Source organism: Colias philodice, chromosome 3 (assembly GCF_061535455.1).
Source record: "Colias philodice isolate Cphi_HAF_F1 chromosome 3, ilColPhil1 Martin Lab GWU primary, whole genome shotgun sequence".
Taxonomy (NCBI): domain Eukaryota; kingdom Metazoa; phylum Arthropoda; class Insecta; order Lepidoptera; family Pieridae; genus Colias; species Colias philodice.
The window spans coordinates 7,858,833-7,876,830 of NC_143088.1; the positions used below are offsets into that span (position 1 = coordinate 7,858,833).

Below are 17,998 nucleotides of genomic sequence, written 5' to 3' on the forward strand. Positions count from 1 at the left end.
ATGCGTAATGAAACTTGGCAATATTTCAGGAAAAAGTATTCAAATATCTTTGAGTTAGGCTGTGTAGGCCTTTAAGACAGGCATAGCACGTTCAATTAAAACTTTTGCAAATTATCATAATTCACGTTTCTCTGATTGTATTTCACTAACTTAGCGCCCGCGGCTTAGTCCACTTTGCCTAAAACCTAATAAATTATATACTAAAACCTTCCTCTTGAATCACTCTATTAAAAAAAACCGCATCAAAATCCAATATAGTAGGTAGTAAAGATTTAAGCATACAAAGGGACATAGGGACAGAGAAGTTGTTTTATACTATGTAGTGATTACCCGTACAGGTGGAACTAAAAGAAGCGGTAATGGAACTACCAGCGGGTCTAAACTCGCGTATGTCGGATAAAACTTTCGAGTGCTTTAAGACAGGCATAGCACGCTCAATTAAAACTTTTGCAAATTATCACAATTCACGTTTCTCTGATCGTATTTCATTACATCCCATACAGGTGGAACTAAAAGAAGCGGTAATGGAGCTACCAGCGGGTCTTAACTCGCGCATGTCGGAGGGCGGCGGCAACTTCTCGGTGGGCCAGCGGCAGCTCGTGTGCCTCGCGCGCGCCATCGTGCGCCGCAACCGCCTGCTCGTGCTCGACGAGGCCACCGCCAATGTGGACCCGCAGTTAGTATTCCAAAATAGATAGATTATAGAATACAGTACTCCAAAAGTAATAATGCGCATAGAAATCTTCGTCACTGTTCGGCAACTGTCATATTCCCGGAGCTTCCGAAGACGATATGTATACAGGGTGTAATCGTTAAGTGTGCACAGGCGATTATTCCGTAACTATTGCAGATATCAAAAAACTTTAAACTGATATCGAAAGTACTTAACCTAATAAGTAAAATGGCCATAATATTTTTGTAAAAATAAAACGAGAAATATCTAAAAAATGTTACATTAAACGCTCCCATACATTTTATTTTTCATACATTTAGTATCCATAGCAGATTTTCGAAGTGACGTCCTCGTTGTGCAATACAATGAGGAGCTCTATTTACAGTTTCTAAATGAACTGGCCTTCAAATTTGCGAAGTAATTAAAGCAAAAAACCAAACAAAGTAAGAAAAAGCTATAATCTTTCATATTAAATGTACATGGGATATTCATATCTCATACTAAATGTATGGGAGGGTTTCATGTTATTTTTTTAGATATTGCTCGTTTTATTTTTAAAAATTTATTATGGCCATTTTACTCGTCAGGTTAAGTACTTTAAATATCAGTTTAAATTTTTTTGATATCTGTAATAGTTATGGAATAATCGCCTGTGCACACTTAACGATTACACCCTGTATATATCTTAATCTTAATATCTTATCTTAATCTTAATCTTAATACTATCTTAATACTATTATAAAGGCGAAAGTTTGTAAGGATGTATGGATGTATGGATGTATGGATGTATGGATGTATGGATGTTTGTTACTCTTTCACGTAAAAACTACTGAACCGATTACAATGAAATTTAGCACACATATAGAGGGTAACTTGGATTAACACATAGGATAGTTTTTATCCCGGAAATCCCACGGGAACGGGAACTATGCGGGTTTTCCTTTGCAAATGCGGGCGAAGCCGCGGGCGGAAATCTAGTGCCTGTATATATGGAAAAAGATAATGGATCACGCACACACACGCTTATGTAACGGGGATGCGTGTGTGCGCTGCGCGTACGTAACGGGTATACGTGTGTGCGCTGCGATTACGTAACGGGTATACGTGTGAGCTACGCGTACGTAACGTGTGGTCAACATGCTACAAAATAATACTTCCTGCATGCTAAAAGAAAACACACCCAAACATTTAGAGCACGCACATACACTTACAACAAAACCAAATGCACTTATAGCAGAGGTACGAGATGGATACGATACGCGCATACACACACATGTAATGTGCACGTACTGTAAACACGAGACACGCTCCAAAATTACATATAAGGATGCGGCGCGTACATGAAACCACACGTAGTACGTAACGGGCACATAGATGTATTGAATATACATTACAAAAGATGCACATACAAGTAGGCACTATTTGAATATGCTTAAAACAATTTATTTATACATTATGTTTGTTCATATATATTTATTTTGTATTGTAGAACGGATGCGCTAATTCAGACGACGATCCGCAACAAATTCGCCGACTGCACCGTGCTCACGATCGCGCATCGGCTCCACACTGTCATGGATTCAGATAAAGTAATCATTAATTATACCTTTTTCACTTATTAATTCATTTTTTTTTTCAAGTAATGGGATTAAAATATCTCATTTGTCTCTATTTAGTTCACATTTGATATTTGGAATTTGTTTTTTATCAATCGATTAAATCTGTTGAAATGAAACGCACGCATCGAATAATAACAATTATTTTGTCCTTTGTATAATATAATAAAATTGTAATAATAACTTTGTTAAATCTCTTCCAAGTAAGATATTAATATTTAGGTTGTTTTTTATTTAAATTTAAAAATGTTTTGGATGGGTGTTTCTTTCTTTATAAGGTTTAATTTTATTAATTATTCGCTTTAATAAATCCCATATTATTTTAATTTTTTTTCCCTAGGTGCTAGTAATGGACGCGGGTCAGATGGTTGAATTCGACCATCCGCATATACTCCTGCAGAAACCAGACGGTGTGTTGCGCGGAATGGTCGAACAGACCGGACGATCTATGGCCGAGATATTGGCTAAAGTCGCCTTGCAGGTATATACTTGATAATATTATGGAAAAAAAGACTCGCTTTGTCTTTGGTGTACCATCTATTGATATCTTTGTGACAGTAATGTATCAATGTGTAGATTGTAGGTATCATCATAATTATAGGAAATAGGTGAAAGATTCGTTTAAATAAATCATTATTAGAACCGTATGTTGAATTAAAACTAAAACCTAATAATAATAATCTCTAATCTCTAAAAATTTCAATATTTTTCGATAGCTATTTATTCCAATAAATAATCCTACATAGAAAACGAAAAATCATCGCACTGAATTTTTCTTCAGAAATATATTGTATTTTAAAATCTACGAGCGAGCGTAGATCTTTAAATGAATTTTCAAAAAATGTTATTAAGTGCAAATTAATTATTGTGTATATTTTATTTTCAGGCATACAACAAGAAATACCCACAAGCAACAGAGGCAACGGAGTGAAGATCACTCGCCGTTCGTTCCTATACTTACACGTAGTTTATTTTAGTCAATTCGGCATTTTGCTGAACACATGTTAGTTACGAAATTACATACGTCCTGTATCAGGGACCAACGATCTCTGGTTGTTCTTAAGCGAGATTGTATGTTGAACATAATTTATTTTCTTTGTAGATTGCATGTCGAGAAAACGCGTTTTTTTCCTTGGTTATCACTTATTTGGCTAAATATCCAGTGGTTTATATGATACATTGAAGTGAAGAGCACAATTGGTTGATTGTTTTTATGATAGATACAAAATATGAGATTTTTTTTCAATATTTTTGTGTCATATAAAAGACTGCGTACAATAAGAATTGTTATCGAACGTTTAAGGCAATTTTTACCCAGTAAACTATTTCTTTGTTTTTCTAAATTTTATTTAATAACCGTAAATATTATTCTTTTCTTTGCATTGAAAGAAATGAACTTATGTTTTAATGCCTTGACTGCCATATAATGATAGCATTCTTACAAATCTTATCTGAACTTTTGTCTTTGAAGCTTTGTGCCTCAGTTAATGCGTTTTCTCGATTTGCAATAAATTTACAAACACTACTATTAATTAAGTATAGCATGTATTTTCAAATGTGTGTCCTGTACAAGCGACAGGTTTTAGTTTTATACATTAACGTTTACTTAAATTATTATAATTGTAATTGAATTCAAATGACTGCCTACTTTCTCATTACAATCGAATACTTATTGAAATAATTTATTAAAGCTCAAATATAAGCTAGCCCAAGTTTGATGTAACGCATTGTATCAGGCGTGTATTGGGTAGCTAGTACGTTTAAGTACTTAATTTTTAAGTAGTTTCTATTCAATCTGGTTTTTAGTGGATTTATTTAATTTGATGTACTTAGAATAATTATTTTCTTTTTCTTCGAAATAATGTGAATCTTAGTTACCAACCCACTTAATATGTAAGATCAATTTTAGCTTACATTATTATGGTGCGAATTTTTTTCTCGAATATTTTGAAAATTTAATTGTGTGATGTGTATTTCAATGTTAAATATATACAGTGCCTGCTAATTATGAATCTATTTTAATAAGATCTTGTTTGTTGAATGTTGTAATAAAAAATACATTTGCAATTCTGGTTTTTATTATGCAACCCTCATTCATCCTTTTGTCTTCAAATGTAGAAAACTTGTTTCAATCTATTCTGACCGCAAGCTTGATACATTAATTATTCCTTACCCTTTTATAGTACCAACAACATTATAAAGCGTAATGGCTCTAAGATTTATATTAATTTGTTATAATATAAGAAATAATCACAAAATGTGTTGGTAAGCGCATAACTCGAGAATGGCTGAACCGATTTCGTTAATTATCTTTTTATAATATTTATTAAAGTACGAGGATGATTCTTATGGAGAGAAAACGTAAACATGTGCCACGGGTGAAGCCGGGGCGGGCCGCTAGTTAAATATAAAAAAGAGCATGTGTGACGGGCACACGTTTCAAAAGTGAAACTTCTATGGCAAGATTCAAAGATAACAAAATCGTCGCCTTACTCCATGACTGTCTAGAAATCAAAAGAACAGCAACAATTTTTTTTTATCTATACTTATATTATAAAGCTGAAGAAAAATAAACTTTTTAATTTTTATTATTAACTAATAAAAGCAGGTTTGGCTTTCGACGGTCTGCCTCTCTTTCTTTTTTGTCCGAGTGGAATGTTTCTAGCTTCAGCTGGAGGTACGGCGTACTTCCAGCGAAGACCAATTACATGTTTACACATATACATTTTATAAAAGTTTGGACAAGTACATTTTATTCCTTGTGTCACCGCTCGCTATGATCTGCCGAACTATTTATCGAACCGCTCATTCCATCATTTTTACCTCTCATTTCAGTTATTGGACTGCTGAATTACCTATTTTAAGAAAGACATTGTATGATAAAATAACCGACTTATTGATTTTTTATTACTGTTCATGTTCTATTGTCGCAATAATTAATCAACCGCCATTAAATTAAATAACTGCTCAATAAGTTTGTCAACTGATCATAAAAAGTAAAAACATCTCGAATATTTTAATAACATCTCAAAAAAATAGTTCCATAAAAACTCAATTGAAAAATTCGTCAATATCTTATTAATCTTTTAATTCTTTTTTCTTTGCTGTATTTCTCGTCGTTTACTTTGTAATCTAGCCGCACACCTACATTTTTAATATATAAAATGTATTTCAACCCTAAACACGACTATAATATACCAGGAGAAAAAATAATAGTTTTCTAGTAGCATGTGAGGAGAAAGCGGGATTTTGTGTACAGAATGTCCTGTTCACAGAGTTTGTTAGAAAGAGAATTAAAAATCAATTAAAACAAGTATGATTCTTCTTAATCATTTATTAAGTCGTTATACGTACATGCTATCCACAGAAAGCGAACTTAATTAACATATAAAACACTTCGGAATGTAGAGTAATACAAAAGACGCTTAGCTATCATCGCCTATCATGAAAATTATAACTATTTACATCAACATGAATACTGAATATTTTTTAACAACCCATATAAATATGTGAGATGTAAGTATGAGTTTCAACCCACTTTATGAGATACAGTTAAATATTCGATGCTTTAGGATATTGCACTTACAAAAGCTTATTTCACATGGTAATTCTGAAAACTGGTTCTGAGATTACACTTTTACACCAATCTAACACTATCTTCTATAAGCATGTTCAACGTTAGCTACCTTCATGTTATGAAGAAAATGGTATGAAGTAATACAAAAATTATAATTTTGAATAGAGAAGTAAGATAGAATGTAGACATGCTAAGAGGTTGAAACGACTACATCTCTACAATGAAGAATATGAAAGAACAGCGTACAAAGAAAAGTACTAAATGAATTACAAAATAATATATAATGCTGCAGCTCAGTTACAAACAATTGTTTATCACAGACCATTTTACCATTCACTCAACTACACACTACAGCTTCAATGTATCTAAATATATGTAAGGCTTTTAAAGTTTTCACTTCATTCATAAGAGCCACCGTAGTTTACAACAAGCAACACAACACAAAAACAATTAAATTAATAATAGACTACAAGCCCGCATAGGACAAAAATATGGGTCAAATGAACCACCAGGGGACATATCTAGAACGATAGCAGAGCAAAAAATAATAAGATTCATCACTATGCCGTCACTTGTAAGCTGTCCAACTGAGTGCAGATGAGAATTGAAAAGTACAGGTAGACTCGGTAAATTTTGGTCATATATTTTTGTACGGCATTCTTAACCATCGATAGATCCATTAAAAATAATAAGAAACCGCTCAGTGCCGTACAAAAATGGTGGTCCACCAAGTCGGAATTTTTATTTAATTTCCGAGAGTTACCGGGGGTAAATTTGGTCATTTGACCATGTACGGCATCTGTGTCATACTATTGCTATACTGCTTTTAATCCATTATTCCGCAACGCCGTACAAAAATCATGGGGACAAGGGGAAAAAATCGAGAGTTGTAATCCCCTCTCTTTCCCCACTCCACGGGGTCATTTGACTAAGTACGGCTTCGGTTCCAAAACATTATCTAGCACTCAAAAGTACTATTAAAAGCAATGCCGTCAAAAAATAATTGTTCTTTTAAATGTATACCAATAATCATCTTAATTTCATCGAATTCTTAATATAAAGAGCTGTAAGGTCATTTGACCCCGTACGGGAACTTTTTTTTTAACATGATATTGTAAAATTCAATTGTTGTATAGTATTGCCGTTCAAAAGAAACCGTTCTAAAAAAAGTTATAGAGAAATGCAAAACCAGAAATTTTGTTAAAGTTTAAACATCGTAGATTAATGAAATATAATAGTTTTCTACACTTTATCCGTTGTTTTAAATAGTATTAACATAGATAAATTAGGAAAAAACATGCCGTACATTTTTGTGCAGACCACATCTTTTAGGCTGATGAAAGCGACGAAAGCTACAATTTTAAGGGTGCTTTATGGCAATTTGATACAGTACGGCATTAACATATTTTTACCCAACTACGGCAAAGCAAAAGGAGGGTTATGGTTGTTTACAGGTCATGTATGTATGTTCATCTATTCCCTCGTAACTTCTAAACTACTTATCAGAATTCGACAAATGACATATCATTAGAAGCGTCTGAATTGTTCACTGGATAACCAGCGACCAGCTAGCTAAAGGCTATATGGGGTTTCACAAAATCTAATGTGGCGCCCTCTAGCGGACAAAACATACAGAGTAAAAAAATAAAGTTAAGATAAATATGCAGTGTTTGGTATCATTTGAAAGCGCTTTACTTGTACATTTTGAATATGTATATATTACTAGCATTTGCTTGTGACTTTACCTGTATTCATGGACTGATTGCATATAATTCACATCTTTTCGTTCATAGCTTTTTTATTAGTTCATCAATTTAACGGAGTCCATTCCACCTGACTCCGACTTTCCAAGGTGATAATTAACCACCTCGAGCTTCTTAATATTAATGTATATTTATATTTTATTATAAAAATATAAAGCAAACATTTCGTTATATGGATTTTTTTCTTTTTCAGATTTTTCCCCTTTGAACCAACGAAAATGTACGGCACATGAAAAAATATTATCTATGCATAAAATACTTTAAAAATAAATGTATTTCGTGTTGTGTCAAATGACCCCCTGGAGTGGGGAAAGAGAGGGGATTACAACTCTCGATTTTTTCCCCTTGTCCCCATGATTTTTGTACGGCGTTGCGGAATAATGGATTAAAAGCAGTATAGCAATAGTATGACACAGATGCCGTACATGGTCAAATGACCAAATTTACCCCCGGTAACTCTCGGAAATTAAATAAAAATTCCGACTTGGTGGACCACCATTTTTGTACGGCACTGAGCGGTTTCTTATTATTTTTAATGGATCTATCGATGGTTAAGAATGCCGTACAAAAATATATGACCAAAATTTACCGAGTCTACCTGGACTTTTCAATTCTCATCTGCACTCAGTTGGACAGCTTACAAGTGACGGCATAGTGATGAATCTTATTATTTTTTGCTCTGCTATCGTTCTAGATATGTCCCCTGGTGGTTCATTTGACCCATATTTTTGTCCTATGCGGGCTTGTAGTCTATAATACAATGGACAGATTCTCAATTTTGAGAAGAACAATACTTATAATTTACAAAATAAATTCAAACGCCTAAAATTGCCTCGCGGACATTAATTCGAAAGATAAATAAAATAAATACTAAAAGATATAACCGAAAAGATTAAATAATTGTCATGTAATTTTTCCCTTTGGCACGAGAAAGAGAAATGAGAAATTCGTGATAGTCTTAAGTTATCGAAAAGAAACGTCACTGAGATCTTAGAAAACTGTATACAATTTTCATATTGTCCTACGTTCAACAGTAATGTGATTTATTTCGATAAATATTAAGAGAACTAACTTACTATCCACAGTCTTCTTGCTCATTAGCGGCACTTCACCAGAGTTAGTGTCAAACACTATTTATCACTATATAATACACTTATATGAACTAAGTATTGTTTCGTTTAGCGAAAGATTCGAGTCCCATACAACGGCAGTCACACACGCGTCTACACGAGCGCGGTCATGCTTCCAGAGCGGGAATATTTGCTTTCTTCCGTCTCCACTGGGTTCGCGGTCTTTTCCTGGGAAATGACAAATATTATTGTAATGATCAATCAATAAAGCAATAATATAAAAATATACATTGCATAAGGATTAGAAATTACTTAACATTATTTCATTTATAGTTATAGTAATACAAAAAAATGAAGAAAGATCTAAAAAGTATGAAATTTCTATTTTATATGGGATATTAAAAACGATTCTTTACGTTATTTTTTTTTAAGGACAGATTACTAATACATACATTGGCATTAAAAAACGTATTGCTGATTTCTAGAGGTGTTATGGAATTATTATGGTTTAATATATTTTCTAGTAAAACGAGTTTATTGCTGTACATATTAAATCTACGTTAGCAACTTGTGAAGTTGTGAACTTGTTATTGACTATTGTATAAGCTTAACTGGATATGAGTGATTAGGACCACTAAAGAAAACATTGTAAAGAGCACTGCCAAGGTAAATTTCTCACAAACGGTGCCAATGCTAATCCTTTTAAACGAATTATAACAATTTACTTTTTTAGCTCTCTTTTAACTGACCGTTGTCATTTATTGTTTTGTTCTAAGTACTTTTTACGTCTTTTTCATACGTATGTATAAGCGTGAGCGTTAGATATATATATGTAAGGGTGTGTAGTAAAGTCGCTTTTCACAAAGACAAGGCAAACGTGAAATAAGGCGTGCGTGCTGGCGTAAGTATGCAAACGGACGGATCGCACGTCTGCATGTGTGTACGACTAATATGTGTACCAATTGGCAAAATGTATGTATGTGTGTAAGCTGTATTCTAATTGGCGAGATGCACATAATATTATGTTGTCAGGCATGTTTATGTGTGTACGTGTGTGTGCTATATACACGTGCTAGTTGTGTGTAGTTGTGTGTGTACTCACAGCCGGTCTTGCACATGTGTGCGTGGGCGATATGGCTACGTAAGGTCGTGTATCTGTGTGTATGTACTGTGTGTACTCACGGGCGGCTGCTGGGGCTGCGGGGCGATATGGCTACGTAAGGTCGTGTATCTGTGTGTATGTACTGTGTGTACTCACGGGCGGCTGCTGGGGCTGCGGGGCGATATGGCTACGTAAGGTCGTGTATCTGTGTGTATGTACTGTGTGTACTCACGGGCGGCTGCTGGGGCTGCGGGGCGATATGGCTACGTAAGGTCGTGTATCTGTGTGTATGTACTGTGTGTACTCACGGGCGGCTGCTGGGGCTGCGGGGCGGCGGGCGGCGGCAGCGGCAGCGCGAGGCGCAGCGCGGTCCAGAAGGCGCGGTCGTGCACGTGGCGCCACGCGATCAGCCGCGACCGCCGCAGCACCTCCACGAACCGCGACCCGCCGTCCTTCGCCTCGCGCTTCAGCTTCGGCAGGTCCTGCACACAAATAAAAATAAGTTTAAAATCAGCTAAATGAAGAGAAAAAAGCTACTCTATTAGAACGTGTTTTTAAGATACGTTTTTTTTTTGTAAAAAAAAATTTTATTAAATAGATACAAATAAATGAATTTTTCCTAAAACATGAACCGTTAGGATAATTAACGACAGTGAGCGTTCAATCCAAAAATTATATCTTACACAATATTGTACTCAATCTTGAGGCATGAGGCAATGTAGTGCCTTCACTAGGCCCATGTACGTGTGTGTTTATCTGTGTGTGGGAATGAATGTACGCGAATATTTGTGTGTGTGTGTGTACCTGCAGCAAGACGACGACGGGCGGGTGGGGCAGCGCGCGCAGCTGGCACAGCGCGGTGAGCAGCTGGTGTGTGTGTACCTGCAGCAAGACGACGACGGGCGGGTGGGGCAGCGCGCGCAGCTGGCACAGCGCGGTGAGCAGCTGGTGTGTGTGTACCTGCAGCAAGACGACGACGGGCGGGTGGGGCAGCGCGCGCAGCTGGCACAGCGCGGTGAGCAGCTGGTGTGTGTGTACCTGCAGCAAGACGACGACGGGCGGGTGGGGCAGCGCGCGCAGCTGGCACAGCGCGGTGAGCAGCTGGTGTGTGTGTACCTGCAGCAAGACGACGACGGGCGGGTGGGGCAGCGCGCGCAGCTGGCACAGCGCGGTGAGCAGCTGGTGTGTGTGTACCTGCAGCAAGACGACGACGGGCGGGTGGGGCAGCGCGCGCAGCTGGCACAGCGCGGTGAGCAGCTGGTGTGTGTGTACCTGCAGCAAGACGACGACGGGCGGGTGGGGCAGCGCGCGCAGCTGGCACAGCGCGGTGAGCAGCTGGTGTGTGTGTACCTGCAGCAAGACGACGACGGGCGGGTGGGGCAGCGCGCGCAGCTGGCACAGCGCGGTGAGCAGCTGGTGTGTGTGTACCTGCAGCAAGACGACGACGGGCGGGTGGGGCAGCGCGCGCAGCTGGCACAGCGCGGTGAGCAGCTGGTGTGTGTGTACCTGCAGCAAGACGACGACGGGCGGGTGGGGCAGCGCGCGCAGCTGGCACAGCGCGGTGAGCAGCTGGTGTGTGTGTACCTGCAGCAAGACGACGACGGGCGGGTGGGGCAGCGCGCGCAGCTGGCACAGCGCGGTGAGCAGCTGGTGTGTGTGTACCTGCAGCAAGACGACGACGGGCGGGTGGGGCAGCGCGCGCAGCTGGCACAGCGCGGTGAGCAGCTGGTGTGTGTGTACCTGCAGCAAGACGACGACGGGCGGGTGGGGCAGCGCGCGCAGCTGGCACAGCGCGGTGAGCAGCTGGTGTGTGTGTACCTGCAGCAAGACGACGACGGGCGGGTGGGGCAGCGCGCGCAGCTGGCACAGCGCGGTGAGCAGCTGGTGTGTGTGTACCTGCAGCAAGACGACGACGGGCGGGTGGGGCAGCGCGCGCAGCTGGCACAGCGCGGTGAGCAGCTGGTGTGTGTGTACCTGCAGCAAGACGACGACGGGCGGGTGGGGCAGCGCGCGCAGCTGGCACAGCGCGGTGAGCAGCTGGTGTGTGTGTACCTGCAGCAAGACGACGACGGGCGGGTGGGGCAGCGCGCGCAGCTGGCACAGCGCGGTGAGCAGCTGGTGCGTGTGTACCTGCAGCAAGACGACGACGGGCGGGTGGGGCAGCGCGCGCAGCTGGCACAGCGCGGTGAGCAGCTGGTGTGTGTGTACCTGCAGCAAGACGACGACGGGCGGGTGGGGCAGCGCGCGCAGCTGGCACAGCGCGGTGAGCAGCTGGTGCGTGTGTACCTGCAGCAAGACGACGACGGGCGGGTGGGGCAGCGCGCGCAGCTGGCACAGCGCGGTGAGCAGCTGGTGCGTGTGTACCTGCAGCAAGACGACGACGGGCGGGTGGGGCAGCGCGCGCAGCTGGCACAGCGCGGTGAGCAGCTGGTGCGTGTGTACCTGCAGCAAGACGACGACGGGCGGGTGGGGCAGCGCGCGCAGCTGGCACAGCGCGGTGAGCAGCTGGTGCGGCGACGAGTACTGCGCCGGCGACACCACCGCCACCACCGAGCGGCACCGGCTCGCCTCGCTCACTATCTCCTTGTACCCTAAGGAACAAAAATATAAATTAAAACCCGTCACACAAACTGAAACTGTAAAGAGATCGAATAAATAAATATCAGCCTCGAAGGACCATAATCCAGTATACCGTATTTCAATTTCTTATCTGTGAGAACATATATTTTATAAAAGTCGTTCATTGATCACGTTTTTGAGCAAATCTCCAATTCTACACTCTACATTTTTTCTATTATCCCCCCCCCCATACCTTACACATAATTAATATAGAATTTCTTACTAATAATAATTTCTATACTTACAATCATCGGGTTGCGTGGACAAAAGGGCGGTGTGCACGCGGTACTTGTACTTGAAGGCGAGGGTCGGTAATAACGCACCACGCACCAGCTCAGAGTCAACTGCCGTCCAGCATACTAGCACGTCGAATTCCTTTTCCATCACTGTATAAACATATACATAAATAAATCAAACATATAATATATTACATTGAGAGAAAACAAAAAAATGTTCGCAGAGTAAGCTTTGATTATATAATTCGTTTTGGTTACTTAACTTATCATCACTACCACAGAGCACACAGTGTCTAAGAAGTCGGTTAGAAATAGGTTAGTTTACACAATTAATTCAGGTCTACGAAAACCATCGTCAATTACAAATGAATACACAGTGCTTACCCCTAGCGCGATGCGCAGCGGCCGCAGCCCTTGCCCTGGCGTGTCTCGCGGCGAGCAGCAGGCGCGGCGTGTAGCGGCGGTGCAGCACGAGCGCGCTGGCCAGCAGCAGCGCCGCCGCCGCGCCGCCCAGCGCCAGCGCGCGCCACCGCGGGCCCGCGCCGCCGCACCACGCCTCCGCGCCCCACTCGCCGTCTGCACACACACCACACACACACATTATAACGCGTTTCATTCAAGAAACGAATCTTCAATGGCGGCCAAAGCTGACATATGGTAGGGTCAGTAAAAAAGAAAATAATTATTTTATTAATTATTTCAAATTGTTTATTGACAAACTTTTTTGTCATGGTATTTGTGTATTTATAATTATCATATTTACGTATACAGAATACAACAAAATCCCCATAATACTTGTAATGAGCCCATAAAACTGAACAACTTTTCCCAAAGAACATATTTTGTCAAATTCCAATAAAACATTATTTACTATCGCAAATACATAATTGTCGTTGTAAATTTATGATAAAAACTATTATAGGGAAAATCAAATACATTTTAGTGATTTTACTTTTACCTATTTTTTTTTGCATGCCGTACGGCCGTGTGTAAGCGTGAGAGAATGATAAGCGAAGCCATTTCGTTTCTTTCGATTCGATTCGTTTCTTTAATGAAATGCGTTATACATGCCATAATATATTTTATTAAGTGTAAGTGATGTGCAATTTACTCATACAACAGTTGCGAAGTAGATATTTCTCATACAATTTTAATTATTAAATTCTTCAATTTCTGCCGCAATTATATTTATTTAATTATTCATACAAATTAGTCACTATAATTTCCAAAGTCAAAGCACTTTTCCAAAAACTCAATTTTAGCCTCTAATGTTTACATCCTTTTAAGTGTCTAAACATTTGTACAGCAAAACTAACACGCTAACATAATATAACCGAAAAGTCTCACTTTTATAGTGCACGGTGACGTAATTCCTGAAGACCACGTCGTTGCTATGCACCACGCACACGTACGTTCCGTAGTCTTGCACGGACAGCTGGTCGATGTTCAGATACGAGCCGATAATGTCTTCCACGTCCTCCCTGAAAATAACTAAATATCACACACGGCACGCAAACAATAAGGATTTACTCTTGGAACTGATATCTGAGTTGCGTCACACATGATATAAACTTCTCAGAAAGAAACGTGTTGCTGGAAGTCGTGATTGTAAAGCTATGAATTTCGTTGCGTGGAAATTGTATTGCAGCGGCATTTTAATATTCAATATCGCTATGACACGATTCCATTAATGAAAAATTAGAATTCTATAAATAAGTTATTGACCACATCCACACTGGGCAAATGTTTATGTACAAATATTGCGTGCATATTTCGATTCTTTTGACAATAATAAATAAATTATTCGGTATTCGACATCAACCACTATATTATAATAAATAAAACAATACTATATGTAACAAACTGGGATAATTTCGATTTTCCAGGTACGGTTTAAATATTGATAGTATTATCTATAATAAATTATTCATAACTTTGATGCGAATAAGCTTTATATAAGTATTTAACAAAAACATAAACCGCCTTCCATTCGTCAGAACAGGACCGAATTCAAATAGGATCTCACGGGCAGAGCCAGCTTTCAAATAGGATCACACGGGCAGAGCCAGCTTTCAAATAGGATCACACGGGCAGAGCCAGCTTTCAAATAGACATAATCATTAAAATCGGTTCATCCAGTGGAACACTATGAGGTAGAAACCCTGCTCTTTCTGGAATCGGTTGAAAATGTTGAAAATTCATCATAGATCCACTAGTGCATTCTATGAACAGGGTTCCTTTAAAACAATTAAACTTCCCCGTACTCGTATACAAGTTTCGCTGCGACACCAACTTCCTCGCATATTCCTTTCTCGCAAGTTGCCCTGTGACCTGACAACCTTTCGAATCGTGGAATTTATTCTCTTTGCTTCACGTTATGAGATGTATATTTTGTCATAACTCTAGAATCTGGATATTATATTGACGCAAAGTAATAGGGACTTACATTCACTAATCTTGAATTAACATTGGCACATATTTGTATCCTCGGGGATTACCCAATAACCCTTTTTCTAATACGATACATTGGTTTTCCTCTCTAGGAAGACCACTCAATCACGACTTATTGTTTTGGAAGCTGTAGAATGAGGTAAACACGCAACTATTTGAACTTCGTTTAAATATGTGTCCAATTACCTTCTATGTAAAGTAAGCTATGTCTAAAAGTCAGTTTAATTAATGTCAGATCACTTGGATCAAGTCGTTATTCAGGTATTATCGGATAACTATGAAGAAATCTAGAAGTGTCCTGACTGTGAAATGTGTATTAGATAAACATAATATAATTCAAATACGTAATCCATATAGAAGTTAACAAATATTGATTATACTAGTAATGCACCCATGGGTATGTGTCATTACATGTTAAATCATAATATATTTCCTAATAACTTCCCATTCAACCAGTAGCAAATTTTAATTACCTTGTCGTTTTTATTTCATTTTGCGAAGCCAATAGTTCACCTTCAGTCCCATTGGGCCACACTTTTAGCCACCGGAGATCACTTCGAGCGTCGGCCAAATAAGAACGACCTACAATAAATTAAATTCAACATTATTAATACATATCTCATATCAATTACGTTCTTTCCTTTTTTTTTCATACTTACTAACTTTTACACAAAAACATTAATACTTTAATTAAGTGCTTGTAATTAAACTTGTTTTGTTTGATAAGAATATTGACATAGAGAAACAATTTAAATTCTTATAACGTGATAAAAACTCGTCTTTATTGCAGCAATACGAATTTGTAAACAAAAGTAAGTAAACAAGGAGGAGCAGTATTAACGTTTAAATTACAAGAACTTCATTACATTTTATACGACTAACTGGAATACTTTGCTTAAAAATGTATCTCGGTAAATAAGACTGGCATTGCTTTCAAAGAATTTTATAAGTTTACCGAAAAGTAATAATCTCTTGTAGTCTGAAAAACCACTAAATAAAATTCAAATCAATCGTTAACCTGGAAGTATACTAATCAGCTTTTAGTATAGAGAACTACGGCATTGAAGGCTGAGTTTTGTATGTCGAGAGTTCTAGAGGGTAAAAAATTCATTCGCGGTCAAACTTATTTTCCGATAAAAGTTTACATTTACATCGATAAGACTTCAGCAACTAACGGAAGACCTTGTTGTTGTTCTCGCTGCTACGCATAAATTGCTCTTTGCTGTACAAGAAAATGAAATCAATAAATTGTGCATTTACGAGCGAACTGTAGAACAATACAAAAATCAAAAAATCTCGGCCAACGGTTATTCATCCATTTAATCCCACTTACCACCCAACCATAACGGGTTGTCAAAACGGACATATGTTTCAGAAAATATCAAGAGTGAAATTTCATAGTCCTTACCGATGAGCGCTTCGCAGAAAAGCCGCAATTTGCTCCCTTCCTCCACCCACTGGTCCTTTGAAATGAACATTGTTTGTGGCGCGTCCGTCGGTTTTTCTGTGAAACGAAAATTGAGCTTATTGCGGGAATGATTCGGATATTTTCCGCGAACGACACGCGCAGTGAAAAAATCTCGTTTAAAATATAGCAGATCGTTTAAGATGCTGTTGAACCATAATTAAAGCTCTTTAAAGAGAAATTTAAAAAAATTATTTTAAATTACTTATATTAAAATAAAGCTACCCAATGAAAAACCATACATAGTGGCATGTTCTTTTATATGTAGATACTATGTATATGTTCTTTTATATGTATTAAATTTTATTTGAATCTACGTCGTCTCTCTTACTACTTCTCAAAACTTTCTATAGAGCATATACATAGTTATGATGGATGAAGGTTCCACACTACAATTCTATTGATACATCTATACTTTCTCTTCAATTCTACGAAGCAAGATATCTACGGATACCTACGTCTTATTAATCTGATTTAGTCTCAATGACATTATGTATTTTGCTTTATCATTGGCCTTTATAGTATTGCTTCATAAAATGCTTATCAATTCGATATAGTTGAATTTCAAAACATATTTTCCTTGTTTAGGTATTGCAGTAAAGAATGGTTGTGGATATAGTTAATATTATTTTAAATTTCAGTAATACAATCAGAGAGATGTCTGGATCAACTAAACGACTGGATCGATTTTCAGGGGACTTTCAGGAAGAGATAACTGATATTATATTTAATAGGTTACCTTTAAAATTTAACTACTATAAAGTAACCTTATAAAGTGAGTTTGAGCAGACTTCAAAACATCAAACAAACACTCACACCATATGAAAATGTTAGTTAGAAGACGCAAATACACGCGTTATTAACAAAGTTGGGCTTACCCAGTATATCCAGTCTGATGGTGTGCGTCTCGCTGTGTGTTTCATTGCTGAGGCGGCAGGTGTAGTTGCCGGAGTCCGTGCGGGCCGCGTGCCGGGTGTACAGCGTCTGGTTCGCCGCCTCGGGGTACAGGATCAGGTTCGACACACCAGCTGACCAGGGGTATGCTACGCCGTCTTTGAACCTGGGGAAACCATCTTCGTTGAGCTATCGATGTTATATTGAACACTTGTACAGGCTAGAGTTTGGAAGGACAGGTTCCTTAGGGGAACTTATTTGAATTCAGTACAAGGAAAACGTAACAGCGAATTCTCAAAAGACTCCATTATAATGTAAAGTACCTACTAAATTGAATCTTTTTACAAATATTAAAAACTTTATTACTGTTTTTATATTTGTACAAAGAATTAAGTGAAATACAAATATGAAGTGCACAACAAACATTACGTTTGATTCATTAAATTGTAATGCTTGATGATATATTTTCGCAACTATTTATGTATCGTATCGTTTATTGGATAAACATGCGTTCATAATTTACAAATATAAT

At 38.6% G+C, this 17,998-nt stretch overlaps 2 protein-coding genes across 3 annotated transcripts in view; one reads left to right on the forward strand and one right to left on the reverse strand.

The window, feature by feature from the left end:
* The window catches only part of LOC149489792 (putative multidrug resistance-associated protein lethal(2)03659), a 38,982-nt gene extending 34,626 nt beyond the window's left edge, over positions 1-4,356 (forward strand). The window contains exons 24-27 of the mRNA XM_089714547.1: positions 504-676; positions 2,163-2,262; positions 2,630-2,770; positions 3,176-4,356. Of these exons, the coding sequence (XP_089570673.1) occupies positions 504-676; positions 2,163-2,262; positions 2,630-2,770; positions 3,176-3,220 (459 nt within the window). The 3' untranslated portion in view covers positions 3,221-4,356. The remainder of the gene's footprint in view (positions 1-503; positions 677-2,162; positions 2,263-2,629; positions 2,771-3,175) is intronic.
* Positions 4,357-8,383: 4,027 nt separating this feature from the next.
* Positions 8,384-17,998, reverse strand: part of LOC149489793 (uncharacterized) — a 42,037-nt gene continuing 32,422 nt past the window's right edge. The window contains exons 3-11 of one of the 2 annotated variants that reach the window (XM_089714544.1): positions 17,451-17,632; positions 16,516-16,611; positions 15,581-15,689; positions 14,004-14,137; positions 13,041-13,232; positions 12,666-12,806; positions 12,244-12,392; positions 10,110-10,283; positions 8,384-8,927 (exon numbers count right to left, since the gene is read on the reverse strand). In XM_089714544.1, the coding sequence (XP_089570670.1) occupies positions 8,853-8,927; positions 10,110-10,283; positions 12,244-12,392; positions 12,666-12,806; positions 13,041-13,232; positions 14,004-14,137; positions 15,581-15,689; positions 16,516-16,611; positions 17,451-17,632 (1,252 nt within the window). In that variant the 3' untranslated portion in view covers positions 8,384-8,852. Of the gene's footprint in view, positions 8,928-9,881; positions 10,284-12,243; positions 12,393-12,665; positions 12,807-13,040; positions 13,233-14,003; positions 14,138-15,580; positions 15,690-16,515; positions 16,612-17,450; positions 17,633-17,998 lie in introns of both variants that reach the window. The other variant, XR_016318332.1, reaches the window with a different exon arrangement.